The following is a 22,614-nucleotide window of genomic DNA, read 5'->3' as shown; positions in this document are numbered from 1 at the left end:
TCCCTGATAGTTTTAAGTGAATTTGATTTTATTGTGTACACACTGTTGGCTAGGTTACCAGACACAGCTTCTGACTTAGAGCAGTGGCTGACATGTGCATTTGCAATATCTACTATATAATTGTCTAGGGGTCACTTCCGTCTGTCCTTCTGCCTGTCACGGATATTCATTCGCTGATTGGTCTCGCCAGCTGCCTGTCATGGCTGCCGTGACCAATCAGCGACGGGCATAGTCCGGAAGAAAATGGCCGCTCCTTACTCCCCGCAGTGAGTGCCTGGCGCCCGCATACTCCCCTCCGGTCACCGCTAACACAGGGTTAATGCCGGCGGTAACGGACCGTGTTATGCCGCGGGTAACGCACTCCGTTACCGCCGCTATTAACCCTGTGTGTCCCCAACTTTTTACCATGAGTATATAAAACTGGTGCACAGCCTAAGGATAAGTGGTGCTCAGGTAGGTTCCAACACCATGACCATATATAACAAAACCTGGCACTCAACTTTTTATGTCTGAAGAAATATTTTATTTATCAGCAACGAAACGTTTCGGTCCCAAACAAACTGGACCTTCATCAGTCACGTGCTTTTTAGCGTATATTTATAATAGATGTGCTCCTATGGGTAGTCGATAGGAAGTATCGATCTAACTGTCGGGAAAAAATCCGAATGGCTGCAAGGGCAGCATCCGTGCAGGAATGGCTGTAATGACGCGGTGTCCACCACTAGTCCAAACGCTTATGGGGAGAACGCCCATATGGCACGTGACTGATGAAGGTCCAGTTTGTTTGGGACCGAAACGTTTCGTTGCTGATAAATAAAATATTTCTTCAGACATAAAAAGTTGAGTCCCAACTTTTTACCATTGACGCTGCCTATGCGCATCAATAGTAAAAAGATCTAATGTTAAAAATAATAATTAAAAAAAAACTGCTATACTCACCCTCCGCAGTCCGCTGAGCCGCTCGCGCCGGCCGCCATCTTCCGTTGCAGGTTCCGGTTGCAAAGATGTTATGAAAGAAGGACCTGTCATGACGTCACGGTCATGTGACCGCAACGTCATCACAGGCCCTGCGCGCCTGCGCGAGAAGGACCTGCTATGACGTCACGGTCATGTGACCGCAACGTCATCACAGGCCCTGCGCGCCTGCGCGAGAAAGACCTGCCATGTCGTCACGGTCATATGACCGCGACGTCATCACAGGTCCTGCGCTCATACGAACCCTGGGACCGGAAGCTGCCGTGGACTACAAGGGGCCCTCGGAAAGGTGAGTATATGTTTATTTTTTATTTTTTAACCTGTGACAAACGTGGCTGGGCAATATACTACGTAGCTGGGCAATATACTACGTGACTGGCCAATATACTACGTGGCTCTGTGCTGTATACTACTTCGCTGTGCAATATACTATGTGGCTCTGTGCTGTATAATACGTCACTGGGCAATATACTATGTAACTGGGCAATATACTACGTGACTGGCCAATATACTACGTGGCTGTGTGCTGTATACTACGTCGCTCTGCAATATACTACGTGGCTGGACAATATACTATGTGGTTGGGCAATATACTACGTGACTGAGCAATATACTACGTGACTGGGAGCTATACTACGTCACTGGGCAATATACTGCGTGGCTGTGCAATATACTACGTCACTGGGCAATATACTACGTGGCTGGGCAATATACTACGTCACTGGGCTATATACTGCGTGGCTGGGCAATATACTACGTTACTGGGCAATATACTACGTGGCTGGGCAATATACTACGTCACTGGGCTATATACTACGTGGCTGGGCAATATACTACGTCACTGGGCAATATACTACGTGGCTGGGCAATATACTACGTCACTGGGCTATATACTATGTGACTGGGCAATATACTATGTGACTGGGCAATATACTACGTCACTGGGCAATATACTACATGACTGGGCAATATGCTACGTGACTGGGCAATATGCTACGTGACTGGGCAATATACTACGTGGCTGGGCAATATACTACGTGGCTGGGCAATATACTACATGGGCTGTGCAATATACTACGTGGACATGCATATTCTAGAATACCCGATGCGTTAGAATCGGGCCACCATCTAATATATATATATATATATATATATATATATATATATATATATATATATATAAGAAAAAAAGAAAGAAAAAAAACCAACCAGCACTCCCAATGTGAACACATGCAAGCTGCAAGCTGTATCATATAGATATAAAGAAACACAGCAGCACATGTATATGAATCTAGGCCATGTGAAAACACCGACAAATATTCGATATGAATCATACTACTCAAAAATGTTTTCATTAAAAAAAAATTTTTAAAATTTTTTTTCATAAAACTTACAGTTATAGATAAAATGAAGATTCTTAGCGCATAAATTGGCCAATTCATGTGTGCCCATCAACCACGGCAAGGTGATCTCCCTCTGATGGGTCCTACTCTACTGTACATGCCACTCTTGGGCCACCAGCCTACAACTTAGGACAAACATGTCACTCTGGGCTAAACCTACAATTTATGGGCAAGTAGAGATGATTACCGCCACCTGCAAGGTCAATGGGAGGAGTGCAAGATCAGTCTGGATGCAGCCACATCCATACACTAAACAAAGAAAAAAAAACAACCAGCACTCCCAATGTGAACACATGCAAGCTGCAAGCTGTATCATATAGATATAAAGAAACACAGCAGCACATGTATATGAATCTAGGCCATGTGAAAACACCGACAAATATTCGATATGAATCATACTACTCAAAAATATTTTTGAGTAGTATGATTCATATCGAATATTTGTCGGTGTTTTCACATGGCCTAGATTCATATACATGTGCTGCTGTGTTTCTTTATATATATATATATATATATATATATATATATATATATGTGTGTGTGTGAGGTGTGATTGGTTGCTATGAGCAACAGTTTTCCCTGCAGACGGTTGTGGTAACTGAGGCCTATTATTCTTATTTATTCTTATCATTTCTATGGTGTTATTGTCCTTCTGTAAAGCTGGAAATAGCATAATTTATTACCGTGCTGACACAGATCACCCTCTGACACAGACTGCAGGGGGAGCCCATGGGGAGCCCAATATCACACAAGATAGGATTAGATACATGGCTCATTAGACTGTATCACAAAGGATAGGATTAGATACACAGCCCAGTATCACACAGGATAGGATTAGATACACAGCTCAGCAGACAGTATCACACAGGATAGGATTAGATACATGGCTCAGCAGACTGTATCACACAGGATAGGATTAGATACATGGCTCAGCAGACTGTATCACACAGGATAGGATTAGATACACAGCTCAGCAGACTATCTCACAGGATAGGATTAGATACACAGTTCAGCAGTCAATATCACACAGAATAAGATTAGCTACACGGCTCAGCAGACAGTAACACACAGGATAGGATTAGATACATGGCTCAGCAGACTGTATTGCACAGGATATGACTTGATACACAGCTCAACAGACTGTATTGAACAGGATAGGATTAGATACATGGTTCAGCAGTCAATATCACACAGAATAAGATTAGCTACACGGCTCAGCAGACAGTAACACACAGGATAGGATTAGATACATGGCTCAGCAGACTGTATCACACAGGATAGGACTAGATGCACAGCTCAGCAGACTGTATTGAACAGGATAGGATTAGATACACGGCTCAGCAGTCAGTATCACAAAGATAGGTGTCATGGTTAGGACATGGTTAATGTCCTGTTCTCGTAGGGTTAATATGGTTGGCCTCTCTTTCAAGATGGGAGGGGTATTTATACTCGCTCCCAGCTGGGGTTCCTTGTCAGCTATAAGTTCTGTTTTGGTTTGTGTGCCTGACTCCTGGATTGTATGTTTGGTCTGCACTGTGGTTACCTTGCTTTCCGTGCGTTTCTCTGTTTGCTATTCTGGATTCCTGACCTCTGGCTTTGCTTCTGACTATCCCTTGTCTCGTCTCTTTGGTACATCATGATCTTCTGGCCCAGATCTTTGATTGTTTGGTATTTCTCTAAGTATTTATCTCTTCTCTATTCTGCGGCATCTGGCTCCACCCTCTGACCTCCTCCCACTCTGTCACATGTCTAAGGTCCTGTTGGTTACCTGGTCACTCTGTCACATGTCTAAGGTCCTGTGAGTGACCAGGTTAGTACCCAACGTTTAGCTCAGCTCCGTGGTTGCTGTGTGCAGCTCTCTACGCAACCTTAAAATCCGGGAGCTGTGATAATAGGATTAGATACACCGATCATCAGACAGTAACACACAGGATAGGATTAGACACACGGCTCAGCAGACTGTATCACACAGGGTAGGATTAGATACACGGCTCAGAACACAGTATCACACAGGATAGGATTAAATACATGCATCAGCAGACAGTATCACACAGGATAGGATTAGATACACAGCTCAGCAGTCAGTATCACATAGGATATGATTAGATACACAGCTCAGCAGACAGTAACACACATGATAGGATTAGATACACAGCTCAGGAGACAGTATAAGACAGGATAGGATTAAGTACACAGCTCAGCAGACAATATCACACAGGATAGAATTAGATACACAGCTCATCAGATGGTATCACACAGGATAGGATTAGATACACAACTCAGTAACAGGAAGTGCCAAGGGAGAGGACCTTTTCATTCCAAGAATTCCACTCATTCCATCTGATTTGCCTTTTGATTATAAAGGCCTCCAGTTTCCACTTCACCTGGCATTTACAATATCCATTAACAAGGCTCAGGGACAGTCCTTGAAAGTAGTAGGGATTGATTTGCAATCTCCATGCTTTTCTCATGGTCAACTTTATGTGGCCTGTTCAAGAGTTGAAACTGCTAAAGATCTGTTCATCTTTGCACAGGAAGGAAAAAACAAAAATGTTTATCAAAAGACTGTTGAAAGTAAAATACTATCAATACTTAGGTAATTGTTTAGTTAATTTGTGTAGCAAATGTTGAATGTATGATGTGAAATGTTTTTATGTTCAATATAATCATAATACTTTTTTATAACTAACCACAGTTAGTTACTATGCCCAGGCAACGCCAGGCTCTTCAGCTAGTTACAAATAAAAATACATAGGCTGGCCAAAATCTCTTGAGTATGTATTCTGGAGCATGCGCAGTAGCTCATTGGTAGAGTTTCACAGATAATTGTGCAAAATTGATAGCTTTGAGGAGCTAGCTGCATCAAAATTGGAAAGTCCAAATTCAAGGCAGGTGGGTAGTCAGGAAAGCAGGCCATTATCAGTACATGGAGAAACACTAATAAACACAGGAAGAGCACAATCAAACCAGCAGAATGGCTGCAGGAGGTTAAAATAGATAGAGGTCCTGCCACTGGCTACAGCAGAAACTAAATATTAACTATTGAGGTCCCGACTGTCCATGAGAAAAAAAAGAAAAAAAATTGCAGCATGCACTAGTTTCCTCCCAGTCACAGATGAGACTCACTGATTCATAAGTGTGTAAAAAAAAAAGAACCAGATCACACACAGAACATCCCAGTAGCATCCGATTTTTATGGATACATTTCTATTATGATGCTAGGACACTGTATTTGATCATGTACATTTTTAACAAAGGTGTATGAAAACAGATTGCAAACGGATGTCACACAGACATCACATGGATATCATTAGGGCGTAAAAACACACATATATCGCACAGGGTCATAAATTAGATATAAATTAGACAAAAATCGTCCAAATGTTCTATATAAAATTCAGATGATTTCTCATTTGCAGCTACCCTTAGAGATGGTTTCCTTTTTGAAAAGGGGAAAATGATTACAATTTTAAAAATACAAAAGATTATTCCTTAAAGCCTATATACACTGCTCAAAAAATAAAGGGAACACTTAAACAGCATAATATAACTCTAAGTAAATTACACTTCTGTGAAATCAAACTGTTCACTTAGGAGGCAACACTGTTTGACAATCAATTTCACATGCTGTTGTGCAAATGGAATAGACAACAGATGGAAATTATTGGCAATTATCAAGACACACTCAATAAAGGAGTGGTTCTGCAGGTGGGGGCCAGAGACCACATCTCAGAACCAATGCTTTCTGACTGATGTTTTGGTCACTTTTGAATGTTGGTTGTGCTTTCACACTCTTGGTGGCATGAGACGGACTCTACAACCCACGCAAGTGGCTCAGGTAGTGCAGCTCCTCCAGGATGGCACATCAATGCGAGCTGTGGCAAGAAGGTTTGCTGTGTCTGTCAGCGTAGCGTCCAGAGGCTGGAGGCGCTACCAGGAGACAGGCCAGCACACCAGGAGATGTGGAGTAGGCCGTAGGAGGGCAGCAACCCAGCAGCAGGACCGCTACCTCAGCCTTTGTGCAAGGAGAAACAGGAGGAGCACTGCCAGAGCACTGCAAAATGACCTTCAGCAGGCCACAAATGTGCATGTGTCTGCACAAATGGTTAGAAACCGACTCCATAAGGATGGTCTGTGTGCCTACCATCCACAGGTGGGGCTTGTGCTCACAGCCAAACACCATGCAGGATGCCTGGCATTTGCCACAGAACACCAGGGTTGGCAAATTTGCCACTGGCGCCCTGTGCTCTTCACAGATGAAATCAGGTTCACACTGAGCACATGTGACAGACGGGACAGAGTCTGGTGAGGCCGTGGAGAGCAATCTGCTGCCTGCAACATTATTCAGCATGACCGGTTTGGCAGTGGGTGAGTTATGGTGTGGGTTGGAATTTCTTTGGAGGGCCACACAGCCCTCCGTGTACTCACCAGAGGTAGCCTGACTGCCATTAGGTACCAAGATGAGATCCTCAGACCCCTTGTGAGACCATATGCTGGTGCGGTTGGCTCTGGGTTCCTCCTAATGCAGGACAATGCCAGACCTCATGTGGCTGGAGTGTGTCAGCAGTTCCTACAAGATGAAGGCATTGAAGCTATGGACTGGCCCGCCTGTTCCCCAGACCTGAATCCGATTGAACACATCTGGGACATCATGTCTCGCACCTTCCACCAATGTCACATTGCACCACAGACTGTCCAGGAGTTGGCGGATGCTTAAGTCCTGGTCTGGGAGGAGATCCCTCAAAATACCATCCACCGTCTCATCAGGAGCATGCCCAGGTATTGGAGGGAGGTCATACAGGCACATGGAGGCCACACACACTACTGAGCATCATTTCCTTGTCTTGAGGCATTTCCACTGAAGTTGGATCAGCCAATAACTTCATTTTCCACTTTGATTTTGAGCATCATTCCAACTCCAGACCTCCCCTCCGTGGGATATTAGCTGTGATTTACGTTGATCATTTTTAGGTTTAATTGTTCTCAACACATTCCAATATGTAATGAATAAAGATTTACAACCGGAATATTTCATTCAGTGATATCTAGGGTGTGGGATTTTAGTGTTCCCTTTATTCTCCTGAGCAGTTTATTTAACTAAAATGTCCATCTTATAAAGTGTGTATGTCACAACATTTTTCTTTTTAGCACATTTTACTATTTAAATTTTACATCTGTACACACCTCTACATTACCTTTGTGCAGGTGCTGGCTTTTTAGACTTGTATCTCCCTAATTTCTTCTTAAGTCATTTTTGGGAAGATGGTTTAATTTAGTTAAAAAAAAGAAAAAAAGTAGTAATTTAACTATGCATGTCTTTTGCACACTGGTTTTACTAGTTTGAGAGTTGCATGTTCCACACTATAACTGCAGTCTGCTGCCACATCTTGCTTTCTGTATGTGAATGTATCACCTAGCATATCTTGGTAATGAAAAGGGTTGAATAATTGGCATTGAAGAAATTGTCAAAAGTTAATTATAGAGTAGAACAAAATGTGTGGTAAAAGAAAAAATGGCAATGGGTGAGGTAATGCAAAAGAAAAAAAGCCTATGACATGGTTAAGAATGTGACGCAGTACTATCAACAACAGATGCTCCTCAACTGGCACCAGTTGCAGCACTGAACCCAGGTCACAATTTAATTCTGACATTTGTATTAATGAGGAAGAAGCAAAAGAACTAATGTAATATATAGCACTCACTAGTTAACGAGGATTTCTTACCCCCCAGCAACCTTGGTAGGCTGGTGAGAGGTGGGTTCCTAAAATAGGATGTTGAGAACCTCCCTCTAAAGGGTTTTCAAGGATTCCATATTAATGGCCTATGATGGCAGCTAGACTGAAACAGTGTATGGAGCCAGAATAAAACAACTCTATTTACTGTGTCTCGGTTGTTTTCAAGTTATGCGGCTCACATCCTATTGAAGTGAATAAGAGCAGAAGTGCAGTACCCAAGATCACTCTGCACACAATTAACATCAGAACTCATAGCAGCAGATCAGTAAGGTCATAAACACTGGAAGACTGCAGAACATTAATTACACAATGATCTTTATATTTTATCAGGTTATATTAAATCAATGATATAAGATAAATATAATGACCTGGATAAATTGGTTAAAATTTTGTATATAGAAAGATTAACTTTTTCATCTCATCTCCTTTAGTTTTAATATTAATGTATATGTTACAAAGTCTACCAATGGTATTCTCTGTGATAAGCCTCTAGTCTTGAGAATGGTCCAACTTGCCTGAATATCTGATTAAAATATGAATAACAGCTTGATTATAGGCAAAGTAATGAGCCAATATTGCATATGCTTTAGTTGATCCCATTTCTTGTGCATTTGGATGGCAGAACCTCTGTAGGACTCCCCTTGCTAACAATACAATTCCTTTAGAGAAGGCTGGGGCCCAAAGGTTATGGAAAAGGTATAGACAAGGAAGCAACATGAATTTGTGTCCTGATTGACAAAACCCAGCACCATAAGGAATATGTTCTGCTTTCTCATCACTCGCCAATCACTAATTACCCAACTATTGTGCTTTCATTTTTCTGTTGTCTCTACATGGCATAGGTGGTAAAGGTATGGGAGGACTGGAAGGTGGGATACGAGTGCCAGGAATCCTACGTTGGCCTGGGGTTCTTCCTGCAAGTACTATAATTGATAAAGCAACAAGTCTCATGGATATTTACAGCACAGTAGCAAAACTTGGAGGAGGCATGCCACCACAAGACAGGTATTAAAATAAATTCTAGTATGGTTTTCTTCGGTTGCTTTCATGTCATTAACTCCTTTGCACCACGTTATATTTCGATCCTTCATAAGTGAAGGTTACTTTTTGTTCCATGATATGCATATATTAATCTCTGAAGTATTGTTTCTGTGTCTAAGGGCTCCTTTTCACTTGCGAGAAATACGTCCGAGTCTCGCAGGTTAAAACCAAGCTCTGATGCCATCACTCCAGAGCGGAGCGTGCGGCTGCATGGTGCTGCATGCTCCGCTCCCAAGTGCCAGCGCCAGAGCTGGGTTTTAACTTGCGAGACTCGCACGTATTTCTCACAAGTGAGAAGGAGCCCTGAGAGATGAGTCGCCGGATGCAGTGTCAGGCCGCTGGTAGTTCATGTTAGGGCTCTTTCAGATGTCAGTGTGTTCGGTACATGTGGTGATGGTTTTCACACACACCAAAGACACTTACACTTCAAGTGAATTGTTGGTCTATGCATGTCAGTGTGTTTCCACGGACCGTATGTCCATGGCCAAAACACGCTGACATGTCATATTTTTAACAGCTGCATCTGCCACAAAATGTTCTGCATACATGCACACTGATCATATACGGATGACATCCATGTGTTATCAGTGTGACACGTACCAGCACTTCGGAATCAGTGGTACTGTTTATGCTGGTCCCCGAGGCCGTTGCTGAAGAAATTTCATAACACTGTCCCCTGCTTGTGCTGCAATCAGCACTAGCAGGGGACAATGTTGAGTCGTATTCACCTGTTGACAGCAAGAACAGACCGCGGTTGTTGGGAGTATTCATCAGCTGCTGCCTGTGCTATAAATAAGTATTTTTTTTTAAAGAATGACTTGGGTTCCCCCTTATTTTTAATAACCAGCCAGGAAAAACTCAAAGCTGCAACCCTCAGCTGTCAGCTTTAGCAAGGCTGGTTATCAAGAATAGAGGGGTTTTTAATTATTTAACTAAATAATTAAAAACAACAGTGTGTGCTCAACCCAATTTTGACAACCAGCCAAACTAAAGCAGACAGCTGTGGGCTGGTATTCTCAGGCTGGTAAGGGGCCATGGATATTGCCCCCCAGCCTTAAAATAGCAGCCCGCAGCCACTCCAGAAAAGGTATATCTATAAGATGCCCCAATTCTGGCACTTTGCACAGCTAGTCGTGCTTGCCCTTTGGTTGTGGTAAGTGGGGTTCATGTTTGTAGGGTTGATGTCACCTTTGTATTTTCTGGTGACATCAAGCCCACGGCTTAGTACTGGAGAGGCATCTATAAGACACCTATCCATTACGAATCCTATATTTATATTGTAAGTAAACACATAGCCAGAATAAAGTCCTATATTTGAAATAGAAATAAAACACACTTTGACTTTTTTATTTAAAAATAACAAAAACAGTGATACTCATCTAATTTTTATTCCATTGAAATTTTTATCTCCTGTAATAAAACAAAAATAAAAACCATATCACTCACTTGTCCGTCGTTCTGTCCCACGTCGTAATCCATCTCTGCTTGCAACAGTTCATTTCTCAGTGGTTCTCAGCCTGGACGGACACATCTTGGCAGCGTCCAAGTTGAAAAGTGTTTAGCACCTGGCCGTGGTTTACGGTGTCGGACAGAACAAAGGACAGGTAAAGGATATTGTTGTTTTTTATTTTAGTTTTATTACAGGAGTTGAGGGTTTCAATGGAATGTGCATTAGGTGAGTATAACTGTGTTTGTTATTTTTAAACAAAAAAGTCAAATTGCGTTTTGTTTTATTTTAAATAACAGACTTTACTATGGCTATGTGTTTATTTACAATACAATTATAGACACATTGTTTTTTTATTTTTTGATTTAAATAATTTAAAAAAAAGCAGAGTGGGGACCACTCTTTTGTTGATAACTAGCCAAGATAGCGCTGACAGCTGAGGGTTGCAGCGCGAAGCTGTCAGTTTTGCTTAGCTGGTTATCAAAAATACAGGGGAACCCATGTCCATTAAAAAAAAAATATGTATTTATAGCGCAGGCAGTGGCTGATGAATACTCCCATAAGTTACCACCTGCTCACGCTGTTATCAGTTGAATACAACTCTCAACATTGTCCCCTGCTCGCGCTGATTGCTGGAGAAGCAGGGGACATTGATGTGAGCTGTCTTCCTCACCTGATAATGGGCAACAGCGCAAACAGTACCGCTGATTTTCAAGCGTCACATGGTTGCCACACATGTGCCACAAGTATAGAACACATGAACACTGGCTCACGGACACCGACATCTCTGGTACTGTTTTTTCCAGTTCCAGAAATATCAGGACGTGTGGAAGAGCCATTACTGTGAGCAGCCTGCATAGTCTAAATGTGATACCTTTGTCTGCAGAGTCTCTGAGCTTGTCTTCTGCCTAGCATAACTGTGAGGTTTGCATGCACAAGTGCCTTAAAGGGGTTGTCCAGTCCAAATAGATAAGTCTGCAGTCACTTTAAGTGTGTTTCCATATAAAAAAGTTAATCATTATAAAAATCTTCCTCAATTGTAGACTTTTTTTTATAAATATCAAGCTTTTAATTTTGGTCCTCTGTGTATTTGAGTTGGAAATCCCTGCTCTATAGTCTTGTAATGTAAAAGCAAGTTCTGGGTCACACAGAGCCCAGTGTGATACAGGAAAGTCTTAATAACCATCACGTGAAGTAGAAGAGGAGCAGAGCGGTGCTAAATACTGAAGATGGAGATTAGTGAATATATTAACACTATATCATGACATTACTCTACTAATTTACTCAGGTTTAGGGAAAAAGTGATTAGGATTCTTCAATGTTACCTGAAACTACTTAATGTATGTGCATGTCAAGTGCCTTGTCCAGTATAGGTAAATTTCTTACTTTTAAATTACATTCACGTCTCTTAGAGGGTTCCCAACTTGGTTTTTAATTTTTGGGGGGGATAATTTCTCAAAAAAATCCCAGACTACTATATCACCATAAATCAATAATTAAAATCATAGGTGATACATGTCTACAGACTGTAAATCCTATACGGAGACATTAGCTGCACTCATTGTGAACTGTAAAAATGGTAACAAATGATGGGAAACAAGTGCCCTATTACCCCTTCCCGCCGCGGCCCTTTTTCATTTTTGCATTTTCGTTTTTCGCTCCCCTCCTTCCCAGAGCCATAACTTTTTTATTTTTCTGTCAATATGGTCATTTGAGGGCTTAAAGGGCCTCTGTCACCCCCTCCAGCCGTTATAAACTAAAAGAGCCACCTTGTGCAGCAGTAATACTGCATTCTAACAAGGTGCCTCTTTTAGTTTTTGGTGCATTTATTCCCAAAATAAAGCATTTTATAACTTCTCCAAAATACCTGTCTTTAGACAGGGAGGCAGGTCTTAACCCCCCTGCTTGAAACGCCACACTGCCGTCACTCAAATCTTCAGGGGCGCCGGGCGCCGACCCCTCCGCGCTGTTTTCCCATGAAATCCGGCGCCTGCGCTGTTTAGTACTGGCTGGTGCAGTCGCAGTCTGCAAGACTGGATGTGACGTCAGACGGCCACAGCTCACTGCGCCTGCCCCAGCCAGGGGGTGACAGAGGCCCTTTAATTTTTGCAGGACGAGTTGTACTTTTGAACAAAAACATTGGTTTTACCATGTCTTGTGCTAGAAAACGGGAAAAAAATTCCAAGTGTGGTGAAATTGCAAAAAAGTGCAATCCCACACTTGTTTTTTGCTTGGCTTTTTTTCTAGCTTCAGTAAATGCTAAAACTGACCTGCCATTGTGATTCTCCAGGTCATTTTGAGTTCCTAGACACCAAACATGTCTAGGTTATTTTTTATCTAAGTGTTGAAAAAAAAAATTCAAAACTTTGCTTAAAAAAAAAAAAAAAGCGCCATTTTCCAATACCCATAGCGTCTCCATTTTTCGTGATCTGGGGTTGGGTGAGGGCTTATTTTTTGCGTGCCAAGCTGACATTTTTAATGATACCACTTCTATGCAGATACGTTCTTTTGATTGCCCGTTATTGCGTTTTAATACAATGTCGTGGTGACCAAAAAAAACTTAATTCTGGCGTTTCAAATTTTTTTCTTGCTACGCTGTTTAGCGATCAGGTTAATGCTTTTTTTATTGATAGATCGAGCGATTCTGAACGCGGCGATACCAAATATGTGTAGGTTTGATTATTTTTTTATTGTTTTATTTAGGATGGGGCGAAAGGGGGGGTGATTTAAACTTTTATATTTTTTTATTTTTTTCATATTTTTAAAAACTTTTTTTTAACTTGTGCCATGCTTCAATAGCCTTCATGGGAGGCTAGAAGCTGGCACCACTCGATCGCTTCAGCTATATAGCAGCAATCATCAGATCGCTGCTATGTAGCTGAATTGCAGGTGTGCTATGTGCGCCGAGCACAGGGGGCGCTCACAGCAGGCCGGCATCAGTAACCATAGAGGTCTCAAGGACCTCTATGGTTACTGTCCTGACACATCGCCGACCCCCGATCATGTGATGGGGGTCAGCGATGCGCTCATTTCCTGCTGCGCGGCCAGAAGCCGTAGTTAAATGCCGCTGTCAGCGTTTGACAGCGGCATTTAACAGGTTAATAGCGGTGGGTGAATCACGATTTCACCCGCCGCTATTGCGCGCTCATGTCAGCTGTGCAAAACAGCTGACAGCCACACAGAAAAAGAAAAGAAAAGCACGTCCGCACAGCTGCGCTCACTCAGAATGCCAAATCATATAGCCTTAACCATGCTGCCGGTTCCTGCTGACTGATAGGTGGTGCAGTATCCAAAAATAGCAAGGCGATAAATATCCATACATAAGAAGAAAAGGAGGAACGCACTCACCACACAGGACCCGTAGAAGCGCTCGTCAGCGCGAAACGGCCGTCGTCCGTCATCCTCCACACCCCTCCCTGCTAAGTCTGTCCATGCGTTAATTAAAGGACTGGATTTTACAAGTTTGGTGAGTGCCTTCCTCCTTTTCTTCTTATGTATGGATGCAAAACAGCTGACATGTCGCGACTTTGATGTGGGCTCAGCACCGGAGCCCACATCAAAGGGGGAGACACGACATGCGCAGTAATAGTACGGCGGAGGTCGTGAAGGGGTTGTTAAGGAATTTCTGTTCTCTTGCTGCACATGATCCTTCTTGTGCACATCACACTTCTGCTTCTTTAGATCTTAGTTTTTAGAATAGTGCTTTCAGCTAATATTGCATGTAATTAATTATTATCTATACTTTCAGAATAATTGATGGTAAAGATTTGATGCCTCTTCTGCAAGGAATGGTACCCAACTCTGATCATGAATTTATGTTTCACTACTGTGCTGAATACTTGCATGCAGTTCGATGGCAGCATAACATCAGTAAGTACAGCAATTATATTTTGTATCTTTTGAACATGGAAATTTTTTACCTATCCATTGTTTAGTTCTTACATATTAGTGTCTGCCATTTTACACTGCCCCCACAAGACCCTGATGTGCCACACTGTTTCCATTAGATTATTTTCTACCAGAAACAGTTTATTAATATTAGTATTGTAGGACTGGGTCCATTTTAATAGTGTCAAACTGTGATTATATAGCGCGGTTCTTAGCCGTGGACGAGACACTCGTCTTCTCCTGTTATGCCCAGGAGGGCTACATGAAAGAGGGGTTCCCGGCTGGGTGTTGGTGTTGATGCTGTGAGGGCCTTGTACCCGTGCAGGCTGTCTGTAGCCGAAGGTGTTGGCCTGCCAGGACCATAGGTTTCAGAGTTCAATAAAGAAGACTCCCTCTCTAAGGCGGGGTCACACTGGCGTATTGCATCCAATGCGAGAGCATCGGATGCGATATGCTAATGACACTCGGCTCCTGTCATGCGTCTGTGCTCCGATTCTCTTGCACAGGGAGGATCGGAGCACAGCTGCGGAGGAGGTGGAGAAATGAATTTCTCCATCTCCTCCATTGCTGGGGTCCGCTTATAGCGCACATCACTCGGATGTTATCCGAGTGCTGTGCGCTGTCTCACTCGCACCCATAGGCTTATATGGGTGCGAGTGAGCCGAGAGTTTTCCTCCATTGCTGGGGTCCGCTTATAGCGCACATCACTCGGATGTTATCCGAGTGGTGTGCGCTGTCTCACTCGCACCCATAGACTTATATGAGTGCGAGTGAGCCGAGAGTTTTCCTCGGTCTGAGACAATCGCAGCACGTTGCGATTGTCTCGGACCGAGGAAAACGGCCGACAAAAAGTCGGCTGGTGGGAGCGGCCCCATATGGTAACATTGGTCCGAGTGCAATGCGATTTTTTTTATCGCATTGCACTCGGCCGTATTACGGTCTAGTGTGACCCCGGCCTAAAACACAGTCTTCACTGAACGGTAACTTGTTAAAGTTATGTACAAGGGGTGGCGGGTACAAAGTCTTATGGACGTTTCCTTCACAGTACAAAGCATTTTCACACATATAGGTTCCTTTGACTTTAGTGTACTCCTGGGCCGGAGAAGCATACTGCTTCACCCTACTTCGTTACAGCCCAGCTTGTCGCCACAGTCCTTATCAGCAAGTCTTTATCTGCTCCCATTCCTAGTCCTATTTCTTTCATTCTTTCAGTCCTGTTTAGGTCCATTACCTTCAGCATTTAGCAAGCCCAGGGTTTCTCGTAAAACATCATCCTGTCCAAGGACCACTTTAAGGAGGAAGGCCACTATGTATTACTTCCCCAGATTGGGGATTCAATCAGAGTGATAGTCCAGATGACTATATCAAACTTACAGATGGGATCTTGCTCTAGTATCAATCCCTACATGAGCTGCGAACGTTGTCACCCTAGGGTCATGACAATGGCGACCCCGCTCATCGTCATCTCCCCCTAGTAATCCCTTACCTATTTAGTAACAGGGAACATGCTTATATAGTACACAATGGAAAAACACAGTCAACAAACAAAAGACCCCAATACAGGTCTGAGACCCCTGATCTAATAAATTACACTTTGCTGGTGTTTCTTTCTGTGGGTCTTTGATTTAACCATCAGCACAAAACTTTGCTCAATCTTGGCGTTACCAGTACCATCTTTCCAAAAGAACTATTGATCTCCCTTACAAATTAGCAGTCACAAGAGTTGTCATTGAACTGTATCAAATGTAACATTCTCACATGTAATTATTACTCATTTATAGCCTTAACTGTCCATATATTGTGTTTGCAAAAGAATAGTTGTGATATATATTTTATATAAAAGGTAAGGTCTTGCCCTATGACCCCTACCTTGCAGCGGAGGTTGGCACCCTACAGTTTGCTGTGTTTCCATGTTCAGGACCCAGACCTGCTCTGCCCTTATTCCCACTGATGTCACAATGATGTATGGTAAAGTTTTAATACTAGAGGTTAGGACCACCCTGAATTTGGGTACACCTTGATTCTGGTGGGATGGCTTTTACGCTTTTTTAGATGAAAAACTGTGTTTGCGAAACACCCTATTTATTAATATGTACTATTGCTTTTACTTATTTACTTAAGGTACCTTCACACTCAGCGACGCTGCAGCAATACCGACAACGATGTCGATCGCTGCAGCGTCGCTGTTTGGTCGCTGGAGAGCTGTCACACAGACAGCTCTCCAGCGTCCAACGATGCCGGTAACCAGGGTAAACATCGGGTTACTAAGTGCAGGGCCGCGCTTAGTAACCCGATGTTTACCCTGGTTACCATCGTAAAAGTAAAAAAAAAAAAAACACTACATACTTACCTTCCGCTGTCTGTCCCCGGCGCTGTGCTTTCCTGCACTGACTGTGAGCACAGCGGCCGGAAAGCAGAGCGGTGACGTCACCGCTGTGCTTTAAGGCTGGCCGGCGCTGATCCGCTTACTTTCCGCATGGGGCTGTGCACACCATGTGGGAAGTAAGCAGATTATGTGCAGTTGGTACCCAGGGTGGAGGAGAGGAGACCATATAATTAGTAAAAAAAAAAAAGAATTAAAATAAAAAATAGTCATATACTTACCCTCTGATGGCCCCGGTGTCTTCCCGCCTCTCTGCGCTGCATACTGCCGCTTCTGTTCCTATAGATGGTCTGTGTGAAGGACCTGCGATGACGTCGCGGTCCTGTGATTGGTCGCGTGACCGCTCACGTGACCGCGACGTCATCGAAGGTCCTGCACACACACACCATCTATTGGAATGGACGCCGCTGAGGAGATCGGCTGTCTGCAGGGTGAGTATAACCATTTTTTTAATTTTTTTTTATTATTTTTAAACATTCTATTTTTTACTATAGATGCAGCATAGGCAGCATCTATAGTAAAAAGTTGGTCACACTTGTCAAACACTATGTTTGACAAGTGTGACCAACCTGTCAGTCAGTTTTCCAAGCGATGCTACAGATCGCTTGGAAAACTTTAGCATTCTGCAAGCTAATTACGCTTGCAAAATGCTAAGAAAAACGCGAAAAAAACGCAAAAAAAAAAAAAATGCGGATTACTTGCAGAAAATTTCCGGTGTTCTTCAGGAAATTTCTGCAAGAAATCCGGACGTGTGCACATACCCTGAGAGGCAGCACTAAATTACTGTTAATCAGTTAAATCAGTGAACGATTAATAGCCTATTTGCGCATGCAGACCAAGTAAGCGATTCACAATGTGCTATCAGTAGTGGATAATCCAGTGTACATAGGCTGCCATGGATCTCGACAGTGTGAGTCCTGTTTACACAGGACAGTACACTGCTGAGAACGATGATGTTTTGTACTGCACATAAGATCATTTTACCCAATCAATGAATATTTTTAGCTGTGATCTCCTGTGCTACACATAGCAGGACTGCAGCAGTTAATAAGCCAGATAAAGGAGTTTATTGGAATGTAGGAAAAGATTGCTAAAACAAATGTGGTAGTTTAGGGGTCTAGGCCAACTGACAAGTGTTAAAGGCTGGTGCTTCTCAAGCCCCTTTTATATGTGTGGTTACTGTTGGATCTCAGCTAAAGTCTATGGTAACCAGTGGTATACAGAGGCAGTTCCACTCTCTGGAATCTATGTCCAGAAATCACCTTACTGAGCATGTCCGTGATGTGGCGCCTTGTCATTGGTGCTCGGATGCTTTCTGCTCTGCTGATGTGGCATCTCCGGGTTGGTCCACGGGCGACGCCCCACCCGACTGGTGGTGAGTGTTTGGGGTGGAGCCTGGCACGCGGGTGTGCTAGCGTCACTTGTGTTTGGTGTATGTATGGGTGGATATGCTATCGCTCTGTCTGTGCATTTTGTGTGTTTAGCACGGTAACCGCTGCCCGTGGGATCTGGGTCTGCAAGTGTTCTGGGCTGGTCCTGTGCTGTTGGAATTCTGGCACCTCCAGAGACGAGATTGTCTGTGTGAGTTCAGGGTTGGCATCAAGCCATTAGAATTCTGGTTTGTCCGGAGAGGAGGTTTGTTGAGTGTTCTCAATGACTGTGAGTTTTGCTATCTGTTTCTGTTCTGTATGTATGCTGTACTTCCATGTGGGGTTAACAGGGTATTGCACCACAGAGAAAGTCCAACCCACATGTTCTTTTGCAGTGGTATAAATGAGGTATTGCACACTTCCTATTTCCCCTGTTCCCCTCAATGGTTAGCTGAGCTGGTACTTACTGTCCCTGTGCCTCTTGGTGGTTAGCTGAGCTGGTACTAACTTTCCCTGTTCCCCTCAGTTGATAGCTGAGCTTGTACTTACTGTCCCTGTGCCTCTTGGTGGTTAGCTGAGCTGGTACTAACCTTCCCTGTTCCCCTCAGTTGATAGCTGAGCTGGTACTTACTGTCCCTGTGCCTCTTGGTGGTTAGCTGAGCTGGTACTAACCTTCCCTGTTCCCCTCAGTTGATAGCTAAGCTGGTACTTACTGTCCCTGTGCCTCTTGGTGGTTAGCTGAGCTGGTACTAACCTTCCCTGTTCCCCTCAGTTGATAGCTGAGCTTGTACTTACTGTCCCTGTGCCTCTTGGTGGTTAGCTGAGCTGGTACTAACCTTCCCTGTTCCCCTCAGTTGATAGCTGAGCTGGTACTTACTGTCCCTGTGCCTCTTGGTGGTTAGCTGAGCTGGTACTAACCTTCCCTGTTCCCCTCAGTTGATAGCTGAGCTGGTACTTACTGTCCCTGTGCCTCTTGGTGGTTAGCTGAGCTGGTACTAACCTTCCCTGTTCCCCTCAGTTGATAGCTAAGCTGGTACTTACTGTCCCTGTGCCTCTTGGTGGTTAGCTGAGCTGGTACTAACCTTCCCTGTTCCCCTCAGTTGATGGCTGAGCTGGTACTTACTGTCCCTGTGCCTCTTGGTGGTTAGCTAAGTAGGCACTCTTCTCCCTGTGCATCTCTGAGTAGTATCTGGGTTTGGTTTTCTGCATTCCACTTACACTGTGTGGAGTTTCTTTATCCGTCATTATTCACACTAGCAGCAGTTATCGCTGCATGGTCGACCCCAGGTTGTGACTGCACTTTATAGTTAAATTTAATTTAGTGCAATCCGCCAACCCTAACAGGTTACTTTAACAAACTTCATGGCAGCAACTTTGAATACTTTGAGTGTCGTGGCATGTTAAAATGGTATCATTTTTGTGCATTTTTGCAATACATGTCCCTATAACTCACTAAATGTAAAGTGGTCCCGAAAAACACAAGTTTTCTAAATTTCTTTGTAAAAAATGTTTTGTTAAACATTTACACCATTTAACATCTTAACAAAATAAAAGGGTGTTGGTAATATAATGCTGATGAGAGAGATGGTAAATGATTTGTTAAACTTTTGCAGCATGATTATCTGGTTTAATGGTTAACAATTAAACGTTTGAAAATTGTAAATTAGTAAAAATTTCAGATTATTTCATATTTGAAAAACCAAAACATATGCAAAACACAGCAACCAGAATGCACTAATAACATAAAGTACAAGGTGTCATGAAAAAATGATCTTAGAATCCCTGGGATATAAGGTATATAGGCATTCTAGTGTTAGCACCACATAAAATGACATGTCAGATTTGAAAAATGGGTTTGGTCTGGAAGGGCAAAATTGTCCCTTCAATAGAATGCTACATTTTAATAAGAAAATATATATATATTTTTTTCAGGTGATACTGTTTGGAAGGTTCATTATATGTCTCCCAAGTTCACTCCAGAAGGAGCTGGGGCATGCTATGGTTCTAAGGTTTGTGGCTGCAGTGATGAGAAGGTCATCTACCATGTTCCACCACTCCTTTATAATCTCTCTAATGATCCTTCAGAGAAGAATCCTCTTACTTCTGATTCAGATCTCTACAATGAAGTGCTGCAAACCATACAGAAGGCTGTAGCCCACCATAATGCAACGCTACATGCGGTGCCCCAGCAGCTCTATGGATACAACAACATGTGGGATCCCCGGCTGCAGCCATGCTGTGGAACTTTTCCTTTCTGTTGGTGCAATAAGCAAAATGATAATTGATTGTTAAATAATAGTTCATTGTTTGTCAAATGTGCATGAAACGATAAAGTCTAAGTTTTAGCTTTCCATGGTGAACCTTTTTGTACAGTACAGACCCAAAGTTTGGACACTCCTTCTGATTTAATGATTTTTCTGTATTTTCATGACTATGAAAATTGTACATTCACACTGAAGGCACCAAAACTATGAATTAACACATGTGGAATTATATACTTAACAAAAAAGTGTGAAACAACTGAAATGATGTCTTATATTCTAGGTTCTTCAAAGTAGACACCTGTTGCTTTGACGACTGCTTTGCACACTCTTGGCATTGTTTTTTGAAAAAAAAATAAAATGTAGGTTTAGCCCAGAGTGACATGTTTTGTCCATAGTTGTAGGCTGGTGGCCCAAAAGTGGCATATATGGTAGAGTAGGACCCATCAGAAGATCACCTTGCCGTGGTTGATGGGCACACATGAATTGGCCAAGTCATTTCATCTATTACTGTAAGTTTTATGAAAAACATTTTTTTGAAAATAAAAAAAAATTGTGAAAAAATATTTTTGAGAAGTATAATTCATATTGAATATTTGTCTGTGTTCACATGGCCTAGATTCATGTACATGTGCTGCTGTGTTCTTTTTTATCTATATTGCAGTCTGCAGCTTGCACCTGTTCACATTAGGAGTGCTGGTAGTTTTTTGTTTTTTTTTCTTTTTTTCTCTGGATAGATATGGGATAGATCGATAGATAAATAGATAGATAGATAGATAGATATGGGATAGATAGATAGATAGATAGATAGATATGGGATAGATAGATAGATAGATAGATATGGGATAGATAGATAGATAGATAGATAGATAGATAGATAGATAGATAGATAGATAGATAGATAGATAGATAGATATGGGATAGATAGATAGATAGATAGATAGATAGATATGGGATAGATAGATAGATAGATAGATAAATATGGAATAGATAGATAGATATGGGACAGATAGATAGATAGATAGATAGATAGATAGATAGATATGGGATAGATAGATATGGGATAGATAGATAGATAGATAGATAGATAGATAGATAGATAGATAGATAGATAGATAGATATTGAATTTGATTGAATTTGAATTTGAATTTGGATATGGGATAGATAGATAGATATGGGATAGATAGATATGAGATAGATAGATAGATGGATAGATAGATGGATAGATAGATATGGGATAGATAGATATGAGATAGATAGATAGATAGATATGGAATAGATAGATATGAGATAGATAGATAGATATGGGATAGATAGATAGATAGATAGATATGGGATAGATAGATAGATAGATAGATAGGTACACAAAGTCAAAGAGGAATATCTCAGCATCTGGAGGAACGACATAAACAAATCCCAGAAACTGACAATATACCGGAATCTACAGAGGGAGTACAAACTGGCCCCATATCTAGAGAAACTAGAAAACCCCAAAGATCGACAGATCCTGAGCCGGTACAGACTGAGCGCCCACAGCCTACTCATCGAATCCGGGCGGCACCGACAGAATTACAAGCCTCGAGAGAGCAGACTCTGCCAGCAGTGCCCCCAGGAGGCCATGGAGGATGAGGCCCACTTCCTGCTGAGGTGCCCCAAATACTCCGCAGTGAGGGACACTCACTTCAAGAGGCTGTCTGATCTCCTCTCAGACTTCACCTCCAAGGAGGAGTAAGAGAAACTGCCGATAATACTGGGGGAAGAGGAAAGTGCAGTGGCCGTAGCAGCGGAATATGTCAGTGCCTGCCACAGACTAAGAGGAGCCTGATATGTCATGGACTCCCGTACCCCAACACTGGACATATCCCTATCCCCCGACTAAAGAGCCCGATATGTCATGGACTCCTATACCCCACCCTGGAAACATCCCCTATCCTCTAAAAGGAATTTGATATTCCCTGGACCTCTATATGCCCCCCCTCCCCCACCCCCGTATTTTTACCATATGCTTTGGCAATGCTAACATGTACTTAGTCCTGCCAATAAAGCTCATTTGAATTTGAATTTGAATTTGATATGGGATAGATAGATAGATAGATAGATAGATAGATAG

The 22,614-nt window shown here is 42.6% G+C and overlaps 1 protein-coding gene across 1 annotated transcript in view; it reads left to right on the top strand.

Moving 5' to 3' along the window:
* Positions 1–20,879, top strand: part of LOC138671967 (arylsulfatase H-like) — a 130,234-nt gene extending 109,355 nt beyond the window's left edge. Inside the window, exons 8-10 of the mRNA XM_069760072.1 lie at positions 8,956–9,118; positions 14,350–14,471; positions 20,175–20,879. Of these exons, the coding sequence (XP_069616173.1) occupies positions 8,956–9,118; positions 14,350–14,471; positions 20,175–20,527 (638 nt within the window). The 3' untranslated portion in view covers positions 20,528–20,879. The remainder of the gene's footprint in view (positions 1–8,955; positions 9,119–14,349; positions 14,472–20,174) is intronic.
* The last annotated feature ends 1,735 nt before the right edge of the window (positions 20,880–22,614 follow it).

The sequence above is a fragment of the Ranitomeya imitator genome, chromosome 3 (genome assembly GCF_032444005.1).
Source record: "Ranitomeya imitator isolate aRanImi1 chromosome 3, aRanImi1.pri, whole genome shotgun sequence".
NCBI classification, from domain to species: Eukaryota; Metazoa; Chordata; class Amphibia; order Anura; family Dendrobatidae; genus Ranitomeya; species Ranitomeya imitator.
Note: the sequence above shows the minus strand (reverse complement) of the source record. Positions and strands in the feature narration are given on the sequence as shown.